The sequence below is a fragment of the Stenella coeruleoalba genome, assembly GCF_951394435.1.
Source record: "Stenella coeruleoalba genome assembly, chromosome: X".
In the NCBI taxonomy this organism is placed as follows: Eukaryota; Metazoa; Chordata; class Mammalia; order Artiodactyla; family Delphinidae; genus Stenella; species Stenella coeruleoalba.
Genome location: NC_137152.1, coordinates 4589156 through 4610751, shown reverse-complemented (window position 1 = coordinate 4610751; position 21596 = coordinate 4589156). Strand labels below are relative to the sequence as shown.

The 21596-nt window shown below is 44.9% G+C and overlaps 2 protein-coding genes across 7 annotated transcripts in view; both read left to right on the top strand.

Annotated features, from left to right (window-relative positions):
* The window catches only part of PUDP (pseudouridine 5'-phosphatase), a 132943-nt gene extending 127099 nt beyond the window's left edge, over positions 1–5844 (top strand). The window contains exon 4 of the mRNA XM_079910748.1: positions 1986–5844. Coding sequence (XP_079766874.1) covers positions 1986–2066 — 81 coding nt within the window. The 3' untranslated portion in view covers positions 2067–5844. The remainder of the gene's footprint in view (positions 1–1985) is intronic.
* Positions 3272–21596, top strand: part of NLGN4X (neuroligin 4 X-linked) — a 921956-nt gene continuing 903631 nt past the window's right edge. For all 6 annotated transcript variants that reach the window (XM_079910741.1, XM_079910740.1, XM_079910739.1 and 3 more), the window contains exon 1: positions 3272–3402. The gene's annotated coding sequence lies outside the window, so the exon portion shown is untranslated. The remainder of the gene's footprint in view (positions 3403–21596) is intronic.

Genomic DNA, 21596 nt, shown 5'->3' with positions numbered 1-21596 from the left:
TAAAGGATTAGTAATGAATAGAAAAAAAATTGGTGAAAAGACTTTATGGGGAAATTTTAAAAGTATATTGAAAAATAATAAACAAGATAAAAATAAATGAAGAGTTATAACAGTGATACCAATGTTAAAGATGTGCCTTTCACCCTGGAACCATTACTGAGGACCAGCCTGAACTGTTGGGGTCCAACCTTTACTTGGTCCTGGACTTGCAGTCACTCCTCGTTCTCAGCAGGGATGGAGCATCAATTTCCATCACTAACCTCAGAATTCATGGATATTACTCACCTGGAGATGCTTGAATCTGTCTCTGAGAAGGGTGACAGAGCAGGAGACCAGATGCTGTGTTTCATCTTTCAGTAAAATGCTTCTAGGAGCACGTGCATTTAAAAACACATTTTAAACATTTCTATGCAGGCACTGCTGCAGGATCACAGCTGCACAACCAATTTTTTTACACCAAGGAATATCTCACCCATGATGAATTCAGCAACTTTATTTTTCGTTTGTGCATATCTCCCCTTTTCGTATTTCATTCCTTAAATATGCCATTTATGCCTATAAAGCAATGCCCATGACAGTGAGATGCCACTGTCTTTATCTCCAAAGTGGTGACAGCTAATTTATTACTTTCATTTATATCTGCAAGGAGTTTGTGGAGCAAACTTACAGTCTAGAACTCTGTAAGTAACAATTCCCTCTGATCTCTTCATCAATATGTCTAGGACAGGCTGAGTCGTGGAGAACATATTTTTGTTAGTGTTATCTAGATCAGGGCGGGGGAGGGCAGTGACCAACTGTGACTGAAGAACTAAGCAAAATAAAAAATGGTACTTTCCCAAACTCCTGCGTTGTATTTATTTTGAAATATTTTAATCACAGTGTGTTGATTGGTGCGGTCAAATTGTACCAATTGTCTGCTGATTTAGCTGCAAGAAGACATACTTTGGAAGATAACAGTGTTATATAATATAACATTAAATTATTACATTATATTTTATATATTATAACATTGTTATAACATTTTATAACAGTAAATATTAAATAACTTAGTATTAAGCTAGAAGCAACTCTCAGCCGTGAGTCTTGAGTCTTTGTTTCATGTCTAACGATACTTATCCTCTGCCTGTTCCTTGATATGTGATCCTGGCACTGTCTGCAATGAGCTGGTCCAGAGCTTCAGCAAGCACTCCTGTTTAGCATTACTTTGAGGTGCAATTCTGGACATCTAAAGTTCAGGGGTCATGAGGCTGGCGGATGGACTTGGGAAAGGATTGAATGCAGGCCTCTTTATCAAGAGACAGGAAACAAACTTTGTGGAATACGGTTCACATTTTCAGCTGTATCAAAAGCCTTACCTTTTTGCTTTCGGTCGCTTCATAGTACTGTCATGACTTACCATCCCAACCTGTAAAAATATTCTGTGGCTCAGATGGCCCAGAATTGATTCTTGAAAGTTTTTTTTTTCCCCCTTTGGTTTTGTTATGTCTCCTTTGTTGTTGTTTTTAATCTGGGAGGATCACTGTCATTTGTTCCTTTGTTAGATAATCTGCCTTTGATCAAACATCATTACCAACATTTGACCTAAATGGAGTCAATTATTGCTATTTTCTCATGCTTTAGTGGTAAATTCTATCTGGACAAGTTTATTAAAAGCAAATTAGGGCTTCCCTGGTGGCGCAGTGGTTGAGAGTCCGCCTGCCGATGCAGGGGACGCGGGTTCGTGCCCCGGTCTGGGAAGATCCCACATGCCGCGGAGCGGCTGGGCCCGTGAGCCATGGCCGCTGAGCCTGCGCGTCCGGAGCCTGTGCTCCACAACGAGGGAGGCCACAACAGTGAGAGGCCCGCGTACAGCAAAAAAAAAAAAAAGCTAATTAAAACTAAAATTAAACTTAAGGTTACTTTCTTTATTCCAGTAATTTAAACAGCACAGAGTAAAACAGATACATTTCCATTGTTGATTCTGGTTCTTTTCCCTTTTCTTTCAGCAAGAACTTTATACGATATTGCCCACTGAAGATGGAATTCAGCATGAAGGCCATCTTGGGCTCCATCAAAGAGATCACTGAGGGCTTCCCTGGTGGCACAGTGGTTGAGAGTCCACCTGCCGATGCAGGGGACATGGGTTCGTGTCCCGGTCCAGGAAGATCCCACATGCCGTGGAGCGGCTGGGCCCGTGAGCCATGGCTGCTAGGCCTGCGCGTCCGGAGCCTGTGCTCCGCAACGGGAGAGGTTACATCAGTGAGAGGCTCACGTACCGCAAAAAAAACAAAAACAAAAACAGAGATCACTGAAAAGCCAAAGGGCCTCTAGGATGTCACACCTCATGATGTACAGAGGGCGCAGTGCACTCTACAGAATTGGGCTTGAAAAGTAAAGAAGGCAGACAGAGTGTCCTCTCTTACTGGAATCTTCTGGAAACCATAGCCATGGGGTATTCCCGAATGCCTCACATCCTTTAAGCAATGTTTAATGGCCACCTGTTGCATGAGGGCTCATCAGGGGAAAGGACCATTTCACGACAACCTAGGACCCTGGCCCTAAACTTCGGTGTCCAGGCTAGTGGGGCTGGGCCATGTGGAGAATTTGTTTTGCCAGGACAGGAGGTCTTGAGGGCCTGGAATCCAAGAATTTCCAGGAGGTCCTTCACCATGTTCCTGCCAAGTCCGTGGCCACCACACCACAGAATGGCAGAGCCCAGGTTCATATTCTCGATATGCCTTTTTCATTGTGCTGACTCTCTGTGCCATGGTGGGGCTTTTTATGGCCTGGTAGGGTAAGGGCCTCAGTGTTCTAGCCACAGGTGATGGAGAGACTGCCTGCCTTTGGTTCCTCGAATCACTGACCTGGGAGCCCCATCACGTGGGGCCCCAAGCAGAGGCCCCGGGTAGCCACCTCTGGGATGTCCTAGCTTAGGTGCTGCTGAGAGTTTGTCGATACTTGTATCTCCCCTCTGCCTTAATGATCAATGTGTCCAAAGTCACAAACTCAAACCACAGCACATGGAAATAATGACTTATCCTATGACTGCCATAAATGCACTCCAGTGTCTCAGATGTATTTCATCGATCATTCTTTAAGGTACAAAAGACGTGTGTCAACATAGAAACAGTCTCTATTCTGGGGAGGAAACTCCATGAATGTGTGTACTATTGACTCTCAGTCAAAGATGCCGTTTTCCTCTTTGCGGGCCATCGACGTTTTGCACCAAGCCCTCTCTCCTTAGATAATTGCACTTTACACTTTGGCATCTACGTTCTGAAGGCTTGATGCTGAAGTTTCTACTGCCCTTCCACGAGGAGGACAGCCTGTGGTCCCCACAGTGAGATCTGCTTCTTTCTGCTCATTCGTGAAGTGACGTGGAGAGCAGGGAGCTGATTTGCAGAAGGACCGCTTGGTAGACAGGTAAGAAACTCTGCGTTTATTTAAATGTAAGCTTAACTGCGGCAAATATGGAAAAACCTCTGGGAAGATTTCTTTTACGGAGCACGTTTCTGTTGCCTAGGATATGAATCCTTAAAGTCTGTCTGCGTAGCCGGAATTCACAAACAGGAACCTTCCCTGTTTCGCATGGTTCCGTGTTGGCGCATGTTTGAAATGCCCTTTGAGTTGCTAATTATTTTGTTTGTATTCTGTGCTCAAACAATCACATGGGCGGGTTTTCACCTTGGTATTTTGCCTCCTAGAATGGTAGGTACACGAAAAGCTTTGATTCTCATCCAGGAGGTATCATGTGGGAGTAAAATCTCCAAAGAAGCAGTGGTAGGAGGCCCCTTTGCTGCTGTATTGTTTTTTTAATGGAACCCACGTTCAGAATTCCCCAAGGAAGTAGCTGAGACAGTGATGCTGAACCTTACTTCAAAAGGGCTATTCTCAAGTCTCCTTGAGCATATTAATGTCCAGAATTATATAGGAGCTGCTGTGTAAAGCTCCAGGAGCAGCACCTATGTAAATGGATCCACCAAGTGGCCCCATGAACTTGGACCGCCATCTCGTTGGTGGTGCAGCCTTGACCCTAGGGGTGCAAGACTGGGGCTGCATCCAAAAGTTTCTGTGACATCCATTGACCCCACCCATCATAAAAATCATTCTCGCTTTTCCTCTAGTCTTATATTATGGATAAAAGCTTGGCTTGTTAAGTGAGTACGTCTGAATTAGACCCTGGAATTCTGAGTTTGGAGACACCAGGAGAGCAATGGTTATTCTCTTCTTTGAAAACATGAATAATTATTGGCTGGGGAAGTTTCATTTTAGAAGGTGAATGCAAAGAGGCCCAGCACGTATGGCCCAGTAGGGGAAGCCCAGTCTACTCTGCATGCTGGATGTATTCTTTCCACTCTCAAATGCAGTGTCAGCCCATCTTCTGTACGCTGCCCACTCCCCTACCCATGGGGGACCCTACAATGATATTTTCTGCCAAAAAGGACATACTTATTTTAAGAGGCCCTTTGCAGGTCCCTTCTTGCATTCTGCAGAGTTCCACAACACTAAGTAAGTGCTGTATCCACCTTCAGTTTTAAATAGCAGCATACCTTCCAAAACCTGATTTGACAACATGGCTAAACGTTGGATGAACGGAGCTCATCGCTGACTTAAGTCAAAATCTGTTGTCTAGAGCTACGGTGTTTAGTAAAAAACTTGTGAAACGATATAATTTTTTTCCATTCAGATTTGCTTAAACAGGTGGAAGTACTCTGTGCTTGGAAAGTATGATTATACCTTTCATGTTATCAGATGCAATAGATTGTGTGCCTTAGTTGTGAGTAGGGGTTAGAGGCTAATTAGCTTTTGCAAAGATATCTGTTCCAAAGAGCTGGGAGATCTGCCTTTGTTCCTAGAATGGGCCTCCCTCCCGTGGGGACATTCTTTCATACCCCCTTGGTTTCTCACCGTGATAGAGTCGCCCTTAATACAGCTGCCAAGGGACCGTGACCCCTGTGGGCTTGGGGAGGTGGAACACAGGCCATCTGTGGACAAATGAGGTGCAACACCCATGTCCACCTCAAGAGACAGTGACCCCTGTGGGCTTGGGGAGGTGGAACACCAGGCCATCTGTGGACAAATGAGGTGCAACGCCCATGTCCACCTCAGGAGCGAGTGCCTTCAGGGGAGTTTCTGTGGGTGGCTGGCTGGTTGGTAATCGGGTATCTCACCTTTCTGTGATTTTGGAGGCGTCCACACCCTCCACGTCCACATGGAGGGGGTTTTTCACAGATGCTTTGGGGACCAGGCTGTCTATTGGAGCCCTGCCAGGGGTCGAAGAAGCGTAGTCAGTGTACAGGGCAATGTACCCGTGGAGCTGCTGGTCTCAGTAGACCCTGGGAGTGAGCCAACAGCGTTAGCCAGTGCGGGGCTGCGTGGGCACAATTGTGGTGATGATGAAAGATAGTCTTTGGCACATAAATCATCAAGGAGGGAGACAGGCTAGCAACAGGAGCATTTTTGGGGTGGGGCCCTGGCAGCAATATCTGCAAAGCTCCCCGGGTGGTTCCAGCACGCATCTGAGGCTGAGACCAGTGGACCAGGACTTCCTGAGAAGCCCCGGACAGCTGGGCCCATCTGGTCATTGCACCCGCCTGTGTCTCCTGAGCTCCGGCCCCTCCGCCCTGGCTCCTGACCCAGCCTCTCGCTGCTCTCCCACCTCCAGGACATTTACCTTTACACTGAGGACCTCCACTCTCTCAGTCTGTTCACCCGCCGTCTCTTCCACCATCCGCCCTTCCCTGAGGCTGCCGCTACCCTGCACTGCTCCCCGCTGGGTGGCCGCTTATCTTTGCCCTGAGCATCTCTGGGGAACGGCACTCACTGAGCTCTTGCCCTTCTCACCCACAGGACCTTCTCCATCATTCCCCTCCAGCCACCTCCATGGCCATGCCTTGCATCTAAGTTTCATGCAGCGCCAAGACCCTCCTGAAGTCCCAGATGCAAACCTCCCAGTCTCTAACTTACACTCCCTGTGGTATTCCCATAGGATGAAAACTGCCCTTCGGAGAGCTCTCCCCCTGGGCTTCCATGCCCTCTACACATCACACTGTTTTGTCTTCTTAATCCTCTGGTTGTCCCTCATCTGTGTCCTTGGGGGTTCCGACCCTTGTGTCCACCCACTAAAGGTTGTTCTCATTTTCAACTGTCTTCTCGGGCAGCTTATTCAATCCGGGCTTCAAAAAGAGCAATCTTCTTCTGTGCATTCCCATAGCACCTTGTGCTGTGCTGAGACCTGCCACAGAGCATTCACATTGTCTATTTACTTGTCAGTCTCCCAGCCTGAGTTAGTCAAGTTCTCCAGGGAAACAGAGCCAAGAGGATCTCTATAGATACAGATGTAGAGATCAGGGAATTTGTGTCTATCTAGCTATAGCTAAATCTGTCTATTGCTATAGAGAGAGATGGAGGCAGATTTTGATAGACGGACAGATTCAATAGAATTACAATTAGCTGTTGTATAGATAAAGATCTATTGTAGTCATCTATCTATCTATCTGCATCTTTGTCTCTGTAGATAGATAGATGTAGATGTAGCTATCGATAGGTAGTAGGGGCAGAGATACCTATCTGTCTGTAGTTACATCTGTAGCTATAGATAGATGTATTTGTATCTATGTATCCATCAGGAGGTTTATTTTTAAGGAGTTGGCTCATGTGATGGTGGCAGCTGGCAGGTCTGGTATCTGCAGGGTGGGGCGGAAAGCTGGAAATTCAGGCAGAGATTCTATGTGGCAGCCTTGAGAGAGAATTGCTTCTTCTTTGGGAAACTTTTCATCTTTGCTTTTAAGGCCCTCGCCTGATTAGATACGACCCACCCACCATCCCACCATCCCCTGCCCAACCACATTATGGGAGGGTAATCTGCTTTACTCAGAGTCTTCTAATTTCAATGTAATCACATCTAAAAAAAACCACATGTGGACTAACATTTAAATGACTGGGCCCCGTAGCCTCGTCAATTGATACATAAAATTAATGATCACATCACACCACCCATCTCAAGTACTGAGAGCAAGCACCTTACCCAGCACCTTATGTGTAAATACTTTGTGTCTGACTCCTATATAACGATAACAGTAGCAATGATCTGTACAGCTTACTGAGTTTATACTACGTACCAGGCTTTGTTCCTTGGCCTTTGCATGCGATATGATATTGAATCCTCACAGCTATCTTTGAGGCAGGTAATTTTGCTTTATGTGAGGTGACTAAGTTCAGAAAATTCCAATTTATAACCCAAATGGATATAATCAGTGAGTGGCACAGCTGGGCTTTGATCCAGGTCTCTTGGATTCTCGCTATAACCCCGATATTCCAGCACTTTCTACTCTTCCCTCACCTACATTGTTACATAGGGTATAATCCTATGCTCAGATGGAAGACAAATGTGTCTTTTCTGCATCTCTCAAATTGTTTCTGTAAATGAGTATTTATGAACAACCTTTCTCCTCTCGAGTGTGTAAAAAAAAAGAAAAAAATTCCTAGGGTTGCATTAAGCCTCTTATAACCCAGAGTCTCTCTCTTGACCCTCAGCTGCCTCTTGTTTTAAAACAATACTGGGAAGGAGATAAATCAATAGCTCTCCTGGCAGAGCCCTTACACGGGCTTTAGGGTATCATTACCATAACATTATGCGTCAGGAAGCAGTTTTCCAAATGACACTTCAGTGACCCCAAAGAGCCTTAAATCAAAGAAGAGAGTCTTGGGTTGTGACCATTTAGTGCAAAAAACATGCATCGACTTCTGGTTTTATCAATAATCAAGAAAACATCACACAGAGGACAAAGTTATTTAGCTTATGATTCTTTGGACTACTGTCTGGGTCCAAGTAGACGTCACTGTTTTCTCTTCATTGTTTCTTGTCAGTGTTTTCAGATCCAGACCCTAACATTGCATGGTATTATGAGGAAAAACAAAAACAAAAACTTGCATGGCAGTTGGGAATTCTTGCCTGGAATATTTGTAAAAGCGGGTTAGAAATGTCTTGGGGGATGGGACCATGTCTTATTCAACATTGTATCCCCGGCTACTTGAACAGTGCCTCATTCTAAACACAGAGGAGCCCCAGACCCATTTCTTCAATTGAGTCATTGAATCCCCCAAAGTGGGGAATCGGGTCGTTGCATAACAAGTTGGTTTTCCTCTTTATCCAATAGCTTAGTTCTCCAGAAGACATACAGAATGTGCCTTTCTCATGCAGTTTCCAGTACATTTTCCAGAAAATAAGATGTATGCTAATGCCATTTCAATTGAAAGGTTTTGACTAAGAGTATTACGGTCATCTGAAAAGAGGAACTTGCTCTTTATGTTATGCAAAAGACTTTGTCTGAAAGCACCTGCCTAGTCAATAAAGCTGTCCATTGCCTGTAATATAGATGTAGGTCCCCCGTCCACGTCCTGGAGCACAGTTCTCGGGAAAGTACCAGAGCAGGCGTGCTGATGCCAGTCACGTATCCCTGCATGGTGGGAACAATTGCGTTTTCTTTGGAGGAAAATAGGACGGATGAAGAACCTGGCCAACCATCACCAAATACTCCATTCCTCCCTCATGCATGGAATCAGCTTCCAGGAGACTGAAGTGATGGCTGTAGAACCTGTTTCTTTCTTCAGAACAGCCCACAAAATGTCCAGCGTGAAGGGGTCAAAACCAACAGCCCAGATGACTTCCCTGAGGGAACATTTCCACGCACCATACGGGGGCTCCTGGCCCCTCCTCACCCCTGTGTGGTGGAAAATCACTCCTCACCTCCAGCTCTGAGCAGGGAGGGGCTGTGCCCTGCCCAAGGAATTCGTCCTCACCTCCCAGCCACCCCGTCTCCCCTTCCAGCGGTCCGTGTGATGAAACAGATTCCTGCTACATCTCTCAGCAGTGGCCAGGGTGCCACTGGCTACAAATGCACTGATAGACACTCACTGTTTCACGGAAGTGCCAAATAAAAAGTAACTCAGCCAACAAGGAGGAGTTCTGGGCACGGATCAGCTGGTGAAGGAGAAGAAAGGCCCAAGAGAAGAATCCAACTCCGAGGGAACAGGGTTCCCTACACGCCCTGCTCAGCGGGGATGCGAGAGCCCAGGATGTGTCCTCTGTGATCCACTGTGGTTACAGGTGGCCACAGTGCTCATTACACACTGTCAGCCCCGTCACTACCAGAAAGCACACTTGCCTTCTTCCAAAAGCTCCACGTTAAACAGCTTGTGCAATCATTACTATGTTTTGAGAATCTGTTTATCGGGGGGTCATTCAGCTCGTTAAAAGAAAGCAGAAAGGTTGAGGGGATGCCAGCAGATGAAGCAAGGAGACATATTGACAAATCGATTCCATCAGGGTTGAGAAAAAGCATGCCAGGGTCGGAACTTGCAATGACGTTGGGAGGAACCCTTTGTGAATTTAACCCTAAAAGTCCCACATGGGTTGTGCTTGTCAGAACAAAAAAAGGAAACACATCCGGACTTAGTAAGGAGAGACTTTTATTCAAAAAGGATTCTTGGAAGGAGGGAAAGAGACTGTGGCACTAGGGGCAGCAGGGCTATTGCATTTGGGACAACATTCTATCTATAAGGTCAGCAAGCAACAGTTAGCAGAAGGGAATCCTCTTTTTTTATAGGAGGAGCAAAGTTGATCCCCTTGACCTGTAGTCTAGAAGGAACTAGGCAAAGGGAAGTGGGGTGAAAGGGTGGCATGATCCAATGTAGACCACAGAATATTTTCCTAAGAGCACCCTGTGCTGGGGTGGGAGGCTGCTGGCTCAGACTGAGGGTGGGCCAAAGTTCAAGGTCCTGGGGGGCAAAAGGAGAGGCTGAACCCAAGTTTGGTTCACAAGCATTTCGTTCCAGTTCATCTGTGGGGACAAACCACTCAGGACATCATTTATGAGACAGAGGATGGGAATCTGGAGGGTCTGTGTCGGGCCTTGTCCTGGGTGCCCAAAGGGAATATCTGCAGTCAGCAGTTTTCCAGGACACAGAGGATGGGGCAATTCCTTAACCTTCCCTGTTTTCCAGGAGCACAGGGTTTGGGTAAAGTTCAACATTGTCTTGGGTACATGGAAACAACCCGAGTGTCCATCGACAGATGAGTGGATGAAGAAGATGTGATACACACACACACACACACACACACACACACACACACAGTGGAATACCACTCAGCCATAAAAAAAGGAATGAAATAATGCCATTTACAGCAACATGGATGGACCTAGAGTAAGGTTATCATACTAAGTGAAGTGAGTCAGAAAGAGAAAGACAAATACCATACGATGTCACTTATATGTGGAATCTAAAATATGACACAAATGAACTTATCTGTGAAACAGAAACAGACTCACAGATGTAGAGAACAGGCTTGTGGTTGCCAAGGGGGAGGGGGAAGGGGAGGGATAGATTGAGAGTTTGGGATTAACAGATGCAAACTCTTATATAGAGAATGGATAAACAGCAAGGTCCTACTATATAGCACCGGGAACTATATTCAGTATTTTGAGATAAACCATAATGGAAAAGAATATGAAAAAGAATATCTATATCTATACAGATATAGATATGTATAAGTGAATCACTGTGCTGTACACCTGAACCTAACACAAGGTTGTAAATCAACTATACTTCAACAACAACAACAAAAGGTACTAAACCTCAGCAGAAGCAAAAACAAACAAATAGAAGGTTTTGCTCTAACACAAACACTGTCTTGGGCGAACCCTGTGTAGGGATCTTGGTGGGAACATCGATAGAAATTCTCAGCCCCTTGGGCGTGCTGGATCTGCGCACTTGGCATGTGAAGGAAGCAGCTGAGGATGTACAGGGGAATGTTGTGTAATCCTGTCTCAGGGAATGCCATTGTGTCACGGTGGGGAGATGGCCACTTTGCTGGAGGAGGCTGCAGTGGGAGTCCCAGGGCATCCAGGGCTCTCCAGGAGGAAGTGCCCTGCTGGGACAAGCTCACTGCACGCCCCCATCAGGCACTTCGGGGCTAGTCTTTATAACAGCTTCATTGGCATGCAATCCCCACAGCACGCAGTTCACACACGTAAACTCTGCAACGCGGTAGTTTTCAGCAGATTCACAGAGCTGTGCGTCCATCACCACAGTCGACTTTAGGACGTTTTCATTCTCCCCCAGAGCAACCCGGTCCCCGTCAGCACTCACTCCCACCCCCGACGCATAACCAGTCTCCTCTCCGTGTCTCTGGATTTGCCGCTGCTGGGCATTTCCTACAGTCTGTGACCTTTAGTGCCTGACTTCTTTCACTCGGCATACTGTTTCTGAGGCTCATCCCCGTTGCAGCTGTGTCACAACTTCATTCCTTTTTGTGATCAGATGGTGCCCCCCCTTGTAGGGATGGAGCACGTCCCGTTCATTCACTCATGAGTTGATGGAACTTGGTTAGTTTCTGTGTTTGGGCTGTGTGAGCATGCTGCTGTGAACATTCGTGTGGGAGTGTGTGTGTGGACAGATGGTTATCTCGCTTCTAAATGTCTCTCATGACCTACAGGGGCCGCCACTCTTACTGGGTGGGGCCCAGTAGGTACCTACTTACAAGTAACTGCAAGGCGCGGGTCCCTAGGCTGGTGCAGTGCCGCCAGGATTCTGGTGCTGGGAACCCTGTGCAAAAGCAAATGAACATCCTCTCCCCCAACTCCGTACACCCCTGACGTGGCTCATTCTGTCCACGTGCCCTATACCGTAGCCTCTCACTGAACAGCTCAGCCCTTTGGGATCGCTTCTGTTCTCAAGAGACAAAGAGCCTGATGGTGCTGGAGGAAAGCAAACACTGGCAGGTAGAGTATTGGCCTGAACACGGCGACGGCCCTGTCCTCTCTCAAGAAATGCTTGCAGGAATTCCCTGGCGGCCCAGTGGTTAGGACTCAGCACTTTCACTGCCAGGCCGGGTTCCATCCCTGGTCGGGGAACTAAGATCCTGCATGCTGTGTGGCCAACAAAAAAAGAAAAGAAATGTTTGCAGTGAGGAAATGGTCCGTTTGATCCATTTAGTTAAATCCATTGCAGTTAAATCTATCCAAGGGCATTCAGGCAGCAGCAATCAGCATCGATAGTCAGTCCTCCATGATGCCTCGGTTCGGTCCTGTACACCCATTTCCAGCCTCCTTGGCAGGATGTGTGCCCGTGGGACCCCGTCCTCCCAGGCAGAAGCCGAGCTGACAGAAGTGAAGGGTGCCAGACCCAACAGGAGAATTCCCTCCTGTACCTCCCAGCCGGCGGCAGCACTGACACCCTTGGGGACCCTGCGGGCTGTGCCTTGAAGCCGCAGGGAATGTGACTACTTGGATCCCCGAGTGACCGTGTGGAACAGAGGCTCCGCTGCCCTGCGGCACATGCTCTCCATTGCAGGTGGCAGTGACCACGTCTGAGCTGGCCACGTCCGCTCTGCCTGTACCTGCAGCTCAACCTCCTCGGAAGCACCAGCTCTGGTCTGTCAATTGGGGATGATCACAGCACCCACGTCTTCTGTCTGTCCTGCCGGGGGTAGCTTAATGCACGTCAAATGCTTCCTAACTCAATCGGTGTGCAAACATTTATTCTTAGAATGAAGAATTAAGACAGAGGTGGGACATCATTGCCTGTCAGTCAGAGATGAAACTATTTACATAGAGTTGGACTAGGGATGGAGTTTTCAGAAAACATAGAATGAGACCAACAATAACCATATAAAGCAAACTTTAAACACTAAATATCAACCTTGTATGGAACTAGAAAAAGGAAAAACTAAAACCAAGACAGCCGTTTGCAACGGCCATGGCAAAATTGAAGGAAACTTTATCACTGGCAGAAATTCATGGCGTAGAAGTTTTCATCTTTGAACGACTGTCCTCACTTAGATGTACACTCTGGGACACATTTAACTAAAGAAGAACTTTCCAAAGTGACTGCTTTGTGTAGCAGAAAGGTTCATGTCGCAGAAATAATAGAATCTAATCCAAACACTGGACTTTATCAAATTGTCTGCAGCCCAAAGGGAAGGATTGATTGAAAATGAGACAGAACTACGGGACATTAATACCTACGATTGTGAGTGCCTGGAGTTTATTGTGTGTGAAGGCTCTTCTAGACTCCAACACGGGGCTATAGGATTTCAATCAAACACATTTTATGGAATTAGGCAACTTAATGAGAATGTATGTGTTATTTTATTTGACTTTATTTTCAATCTCTCAGCAGCAGACCCTGCAAATTAAAACAGTGGTCCAACAATGGCAGGCGACATTTCTGCCAGGGGTTAAAATTACAGCTCGCTAGCCTGGGGAATGGATTTTGTGAGCCTGACAGCATCGAGACCGTTAGAGGTTCTCAATACATGCAAGATTATAATAATTGTCTCCACTTGTTCTCTCTTTCAGAATCATTCATCGATTTTCCTTTTTGTACTCAAATTACAGAGTACATTTTAAAATGTTTTATTAATTCTTAGCATATTTCAGACTCCTTGAAAGTAGGTTTCCGCTGTGTAAAAGCAGTTGCTTGTTGTTGTATTATTTACGAGGGGCATGTTTATTCTTTTTAGCATGAAGAATGCTTCTACCAAACACTGTATTGCTCTCAGGCATCCGGACGGGCACGGAGGTAGGGGCGGTGCCCCTTGTGACTTGTTTTTATCCTTAACCTTTGTTTCTGAGCTGGTTTGTTCATTTAGTCATGTAATGGTTATTTAGCCCCTACCCTGTAAGAGAGGCAGGGCTTTCTTGCAAACGTAGAGATGACTCGAAGGACGCTTTGGTGGACGTCACGCTGGAGGGGAGATAACCACCACGCGGACAGTCTCGATTCCACTTTGCAGTGCATTGTGGGTATACCTGAACCAATTCAGGAAGTGGGAGGGCCAAGTCAGGAGTCCAGACTGAGGACCAATGCATCTGGGAGGACTGCACGGAGGAGTTGCTTCCAGTTCTCAGACGTTTTCTTTTCTAATGGTACCCTTTCCCTCCCGTGAAATTTTAACACCACGGTTACACTGTGTATCTGTTCACGTGCCGCATGCCTGTCTGTGCTTTATACATAAAAATAGTAAGAGTTGTGGCCCTAAGAACCAATCTCTGCCCCTTAGGGGTGTTCCTGTCCCCACTTGAGAATGCATCCTGTACCAAGAAGTGACAGCATGGAGTGGGCAGAAAGGAACTTTAGGCAAGACAGGAAGGAGAGTACTCCCATTCCCATGCTGGCTGAGGAGTCTTACGTGTTTACACGTGACACAATCCACAGAATGCTTCTAAGTCTACAGCTGTGTCTAATTATTTTTACATATATATGTATATGTGTGCACCTTGTAAATGCGTATGTGGTTTACCTGTGTACATTTACGTTGTCGTCCTTTATTATTTTTTTACTGAGGTAGAGTTGATGTGCAATATTATATGTTTCAGGTGTACGACATAGTGATTCACAATTTTTAAAGATTATATTCCATTTATACTTAAAAATTTTGGGCTATATTCCCTCTGTTGAACAATATATATATATATTTTTACTCATAGATCATTTATTTGTTTACTACACTTATTTAACAAACATTTATTGAGCTATTTTTTTGCCGCACACACCATGTAATGATGATGGCATAGGTATCTTAAAATATAATTATTGAAAATCAAGTTAAAATGTAGAAGTAGGAATTTTCGATGCTACCTCAGCATCACCAGGTACTAAAATTGAGAAATAGATTAAGTAGCATTTATTGACTTGTTTCTTTTTAAGAGCTTCAATATATGTTGAAATCAATTCTCAAAGCCCACCTGGTATGTTTGAACGATTGTTCATTCCATGTCTCTCTCTCTCTTTTCTTTTTCTTTTTTAACATCTCTATTGGAGTATAATTGCTTTACAATGGTGTGTTAGTTTCTGCTTTATAACAAAGTGAATCAGCTATACATATACATATGTTCCCATTTCTTCCCTCTTGCATCTCCGTCCCACCCTCCCTATCCCACCCCTCTAGGTGGTCACAGAGCACCAAACTGATCTCCCTGTGCTATGCGGCTGCTTCCCACTAGCTATCTCTTTTACATTTGGTAGTGTATATATGTCCATGCCTCTCTCTCACTTTGTCGCAGCTTACCCTTCCCCCTCCCCGTGTCCTCAAGGCCATTCTCTACTAGGTCTGCGTCTTTATTCCTCTCCTGCCCCTAGGTTCTTCAGAACCATTTTTTTAGATTCAATATGTATGTATTAGCATACGGTATTTGTTTTTCTCTTTCTGACTTACTTCACTCTGTATGACAGACTGTAGGTCCCACCACCTCACTACAAATAACTCAATTTCGTTTCTTTTTATGGCTAAGTAATATTCCATTGTATATATGTGCCACATCTTCTTTATCCATTCATCTGTCGATGGACACTTAGGTTGCTTCCATGTCTTGGCTGTTGTAAATAGACCTGCAATGAACATGGTAGTACATGACTCTTTTTGAATTATGGTTTTCTCAGGGTATATGCCCAGGAGTGGGATTGCTGGGTCATATGGTAATTCTATTTTTAGTTTTGTAAGGAACCTCCATACTGTTCTCCATAGTGGCTTATCAGTTTACATTGCCACCAACAGTGCACCCCTTTTCCCACCCCTTTTCTCCACACCCTCTCCAGCATTTACTGTTTGTAGATTTTTTGATGATGGCCATTCTGACCGGTGTGAGATGATACCTCATTGTAGTTTTGATTTGCATTCCTCTAATGATTAATGATGTTGAGCATCCTTTCATGTGTTTGTTGGCCATCTGTATATCTTCTTTGGAGAAATGTCTATTTAGGTCTTCTGCCCATTTTGGTTTGGGTTGGTTGTTCTTTTGATATTGAGCTGCATGAGCTGCTTGTATATTTTGGATTTTCCTTCGTCAGTTGCTTCATTTGCAAATATTTTCTCCCATTCTGAGGGTTGTCTTTTCATCTTGATTATGGTTTCCTTTGCTGTGAAAAAGCTTTTAAGTTTCATTAGGTCCCATTTGTTTATTTTTATTTCCATTTCTCTAAGAGGTGGGCCAAAAAGGATCTTGCTATGATTTATGTCATAGAGTGTTCTGCCTGTGTTTTCCTCTAAGAGTTTGATAGTGTCTGGCCTTACATTTAGGTCTTTAATCCATTTTGAGTTTACTTCTGTGTATGGTGTTAGGGAGTGTTCTAATTTCATTCCTTTACATGTAGTGGTCCAGTTTTCTCAGCACCACTGATTGAAGAGACTGTCTTTTCCCCCTTGTATATTCTTGCCTCCTTTATCAAAGGTAAGGTGACCATATATGCGTGGGTTTATCTCTGGGCTTTCTATCCTGTTCCATTGATCTATACTTCTGTTTTTGTGCCCGTACCATACTGTCTTGATTACTGTAGCTTTGTAGTATGGTCTGAAGTCAGGGAGCCTGATTCCTCCAGCCCCGTTTTTCTTCCTCAAGATTGCTTTGGCTATTCGGGGTCTTTTGTGTTTCCATACAAATTGTGAAATTCTTTGTTTCAGTTCTGTGAAAAAATGCTGTTGGTAGTTTGATAGGGATTGCATTGAATCTGTATATTGCTTTGGGTCGTATAGTCATTTTCACAATGTTGATTCTTCCAACCCAAGAACATGGTATATCTCTCCATCTGTTTGTATCGTCTTTAATTTCTTTCATCAGTGTCTTATAGTTTTCTGCATACAGGTCTTTTGGTCCGGGAAGATCCCACATGCCGCAGAGCGGCTGTGCCCATGAGCCATGGCTACGGAGCCTGCGCGTCCGGAGCCTGTGCTCCACAACAGGAAAGGCCACAGCAGTGAGAGGTCCGCATACCGCAAAAAAAAAAAAAAAAAAAGATTTCTGTGTTGCACAATATATTTTTGTTGCTTGTTATTTTATACATAGTAGTTTGTACCTCTTAATTCCCTTCTGCTATTTTGCGCCCCCCTTCCCTCTCCCCATTGGTAATCACTAGTTTTGTTCTCTATATTTGTGAGTCTGCTTTTGTTGTTGTTGTTATATTCACTAGTTTGTTGTATTTTTTAGATTCCCCATATGAGTGATATCATATGGTATTTCTCTATCTCTGTCTCACTTACTTCACTTAGTGTAATGTGTTCCAAATCTATCCATGTTGCTGCAAATGGCAGAATTTTGTTCCTTTATATGGCTGAGTAGTATTCCATTGTGTGTGTATAACACATCTTCTTTATCCATTCATCTGTGATGGACATTTAGGTTGCTTCCACTTCATTGTTACTGTAAATAGTGCTGCTATGAACATTGGTGTACATGGTTTTTTTTTCAAGTTAGTGATTCCATTTTTCATTCGTGTTAGGTATTTATTTTCAGATAAATACCCCTGAGTGGCATTACTGGGTCATATAATAGTCCTATTTTTAGTTTTTTGAGAAACCTCTACTGTTTTCCATATATGGGATTGTACTTTAAAACATACATTTTTCTAATCAATGAGGAGACTTTAAATTATCCTTAACATATCTTTGTTTAGTTATTTTCCACATTATTCAGAGAAGGAAAAAAGCATACATTCCTGAAAATATTATTTTATATAAATGACTCACTGATGGGATAAATCATGGAGCACATAGTGAGCAAATTGGGTGAGCAACATGTGGAAAAAAGCCTCATTAAAATTTGTTTTCCAAACCTAATGATAGAAGCAACCATTCTTGAAGAGAATATGGATGTAGTAGAAAAGTATAAATGAGAAACTAAAAAAATTGCTTACGATCCCAGCATGGACCAGGGGAGACATCCTTGTCAACATTTGGGTGTATGTGTGCCCACATATTCTGGTTATGGTGAGAAACGCTTGCAGAGCTAAAAGTCAAAAAGGAGGATGAAGGTCTCCAAGACTGTGTAGTCAAGAATTTAATCTTGGTCAGAAACAGATCTGGCCTTTGCCCCTCAGCTCCTGGGAGGTGAGCTCTAAGCCCTTGGAATGTCCTGCCTGACAGGGCGTCTTTGCCTGCCTGGGGGGCTTGGGTCACTGGATAGTGTAACTGATTTAGGGTAGGGGGGACCAGCCATGCCAGAACACCTAACCATGTGACATAGGGCGGGGGCCTTTGTTGTAAGTATCAGCCTGACATCCTGAGTGGCTGGACTGTGAGCTCAGTCATGGGGTCCGTCAATCACTCTTATGGGATGGCGCCACAGTTAAAAGTTGGACACAGTCTGAGGTGGGCTTTCCTGGTTGGCAGTCCTCCATACGTGTTGGCTGGGAATGTAACCCATCTGTGACTCTGGATGGACCATGTTCGCAGCATTCCTGGACACTTCCCTATAAGCCTTTCCCCTTGGCTGACTTCCATCTGTATCACTTAGCTGGTAGTCAGCCATAACCGTGAGCACAACAGCTTCCTTGAGTCCTGTGAGTCCTTCTTGCGAATTATTGAACTGATAGTGGTGTTGGGACATGGACACACCAGGGCTTGCGGTTGGCATCAGACGTGACGGCAGTCTTGAAGAAAGCCCCCTCTAACTTTGCGGATGGCGAACTTTTTCATGAGCACATAGGCAAATGCAAGGGGAGGCCCCGGGAGGGGAGCTGGGGTGTGCTGAGCAGCGTGCAGTCCTGGGCTCCAGCCAGGAAGCTGGAGGGCTCTCCCAGGAGGTTGTTAGCACACAGGCACTGCTCGTCAGGGCTGGCACACGTATCCTGCCCAAGGCATGGTGCAGGGTTAGCTGACCCTGTTTGACAAGCTGGCAGCAGGGGAGGGCAGACGTCATCCAGGGCCCCTGAGTGCTAGAGGGGGCACACTGAGCACAAGGAGGAAACTTTGTTGTGGGTGTCACAGTCAGGGAGAGCTCACCGGAGGAGCTGGGCTTCAGCTAAGCTTGCAGGACAAGTGGTATCTGGGGAGACCACTTGGAGCATGGGGTCTGCAGGAGAAAATATTCAAGGCACTCATGTTTAGGAAATGCTTATGCTGTAGGGCATAGACCTGTTCTTTTTTGGGGGGGTGAGGAGTCTATGTAGTACAAGGGCAAGAGTCAAATTTGAACAGCTTGTGGGTGATCGTAGACCTTCTGGCTTAAGCATTTGGGTTCTCTCCTACCCGTTTTATTACTTTCTGTCTTTAATTGGGGCCTTGGGAAAATTGGTTCCTTCATTTGAAAAAAAAATGTCTGTTAATATTTAATGTAGAGGGCTCTCGTGAAATGTAAGTAGGAAACGTATATAAAATATTTATGGCATTCCCTCATACCTTAGAGATGCTCAGAAGACAGATCTCCTTTCATCCCAACCAAGAATAGCCTCCAGGTTTCAGCAGAATTCTATGAGGAATATGGTGTTTAAGAACTTTTTTTTTTTCTGAAAGCAAACAACAAAGATGCAATTGAATTAGAAATAAATTGAAAATAGAAAAAAGAAACTCCATAGAAGTAAGAAATAGCCATGACTTTAGGCATTTTGAAAACGAATGCATTTTTTTAAAATCCCGTGATTGCACTAAACATGGAGTGATTAACAGTGGAGAAACTCAACAGACGCTAATTATCTTTACCAGCTGATCATGGTTTATGTCATCCCTGGTGAGTCATGTGGAAATCATGATATGACGCAATGGGAAGGGGTGCCTCAACTCTGAGGATTTATTCCCCGAAACCCATAGCTCCTGTTTAATATTCAGAAGAGCATCAGACACGCTCAGATTGAGGGAGATTCTAAAAAATATCTGTCAACATCATGAAGAACAAGGAAACTCTGAGACACTGTCACAGTGCAAAGGAGACTAAGGCACGATAACAAAGTGCAGTGTGGTGTCCTCGAACAGAAACACATCACTGTTGGAAAAAACTGGGAAAACCCTCGTAAAGTCTGAAGTACAGTGAACAGTGATGTCCTGTGGTCGGTTTCCTGGTTTGACCAGCGTGCCATGGTTATGTGAAATGTTAACCGTAGGGTAAACGGGTGAAGGATGTATGGGAAATCTCCCTGCTATCTTTACAACTTTTCCGTAAATCTAAAATCATTCCAAAACAAAACATTGACTTAAAAATACAAGCCAAGGAGAAAAGTATTCAGGAAAGCAAAATTGTTCCTAATTCAGCGGGGGCTGTACAAATAACTGTACAGCTGAGTACACCACTCTACTCCCCTTGAGATTCTAAGTTCTCAACAATGGGCATTTCCATGGCCACACCCAACAGAAGAAGAGATGAGGCCGCCGGGTGCGTGAATAAAACCCCGATCTAGCAGTATTATTCCAGGATGACTCCAGCCATACCTCCTGTATATCATACTCACTAAGAGTGAAATTATGTTCAGGTTTCTGTTTTGAGATGTATCCTCTCCCACAGGGAATCCAAATACTTCCCAGTTACTGGTGCTTCAAACCTTTTCTTCTCTAGTAAATCAAGGGCAACCGGAATGTCCTGGCATTTTTAGTGAGTGTTAATACAGAAGGTATGATTGAAGTTAGGCATGACTTCCCTTCTTACAGGGGGGAAGTCAGCCTTTTGGAGCTATTCAGGCCTTCACCTGATGAGACGAGGCCCACCCACATTAGGGAGGGCAATCAGCTTCACTCAATCTGCCTGTTTAACTGTTAATCTCATCCAAAAACATCCTCCCAGAAACACTCAGAATAATGTCTGACAAATAAATATGGCAAAGGATGCGAAATCACTTTTGTGATTAGGGTATAAAAGTGGGACTCCATCCTGCAGCAGACTCTCTCTCTTGGAAAAAAGTGTCTGTGTTGAGACACGGCAAGGTTCCAAATGGCAAGTCTAACTCTGGCCAGCAGCCCGTGAGGAACTAAATCCTCCCAACAGCATGTGAGTGAGCTTAGAAGTGGATCCTTCCCCACTGGAGCCTTCAGATAAGATCCCAGCCCTGGCCAGCACCCTGACTGCAGCCTCATGAAAGATTCTGAAGCAGAAGATCTAGCTACCCCACGACCAGAGCTCTGTCCCAGAGAAAATATAAGGTAATAAGTATGCGCTGTGTTAGACTGTTAAAGTTTGCAGATCATTGGTATGTAGACAACTAATTCATGGAGTTTGACATTACCCTAAGGGGAACAGAAAGCAATTTCTGTAAACAGAAAATACATGAAAGAAAATTTTGCTTTATAGGATTCTTGTAGGGAGACTCCTGCAAGCTATTAGCAACTTGGGGTGGGAGATGAGACCTTACCGACCATATTAGCCAGGGTTCTCCAAAGAACCATAACCAATAAGGTATATGGATAGATAGATGTCAGAGGAGATTTGTTATAGGAATTGGCTTGCATTGTTAAGGAGGCCGAGAAGTCCTACTAGCTGCTGTCTGCGAGTTGGAGAACCAGGAAAGCTGGTGGTGTAGTTCAGGCCTGAGAACCAGAACAGCCAGTGGTTTAACTCTCAACCTGAGGCCAAAGGTCTGATATCTGGAAAGCTATTGGTGTAAGTCCCACAGCCCAACGGCCCAAGAGTCAGGAGCTTCAAAATCTGAGGGCAGGGAAAGATGGACATGCCAGCACAGGAAGAGGTGGCGAGGGAATTTACCCTTCCTCGGCCTTTTTGTTCTGTTCAGGCCCTCAATGGGTTAGATGATGCCCACCCACGCCGGTGATAGTGGATCTTCTTTACCCAGTCTTCTCACTCGAATGCTTCATCTCCTCCAGAACAGCCTCACAGACACACTCAGAAATAATGTTTCAC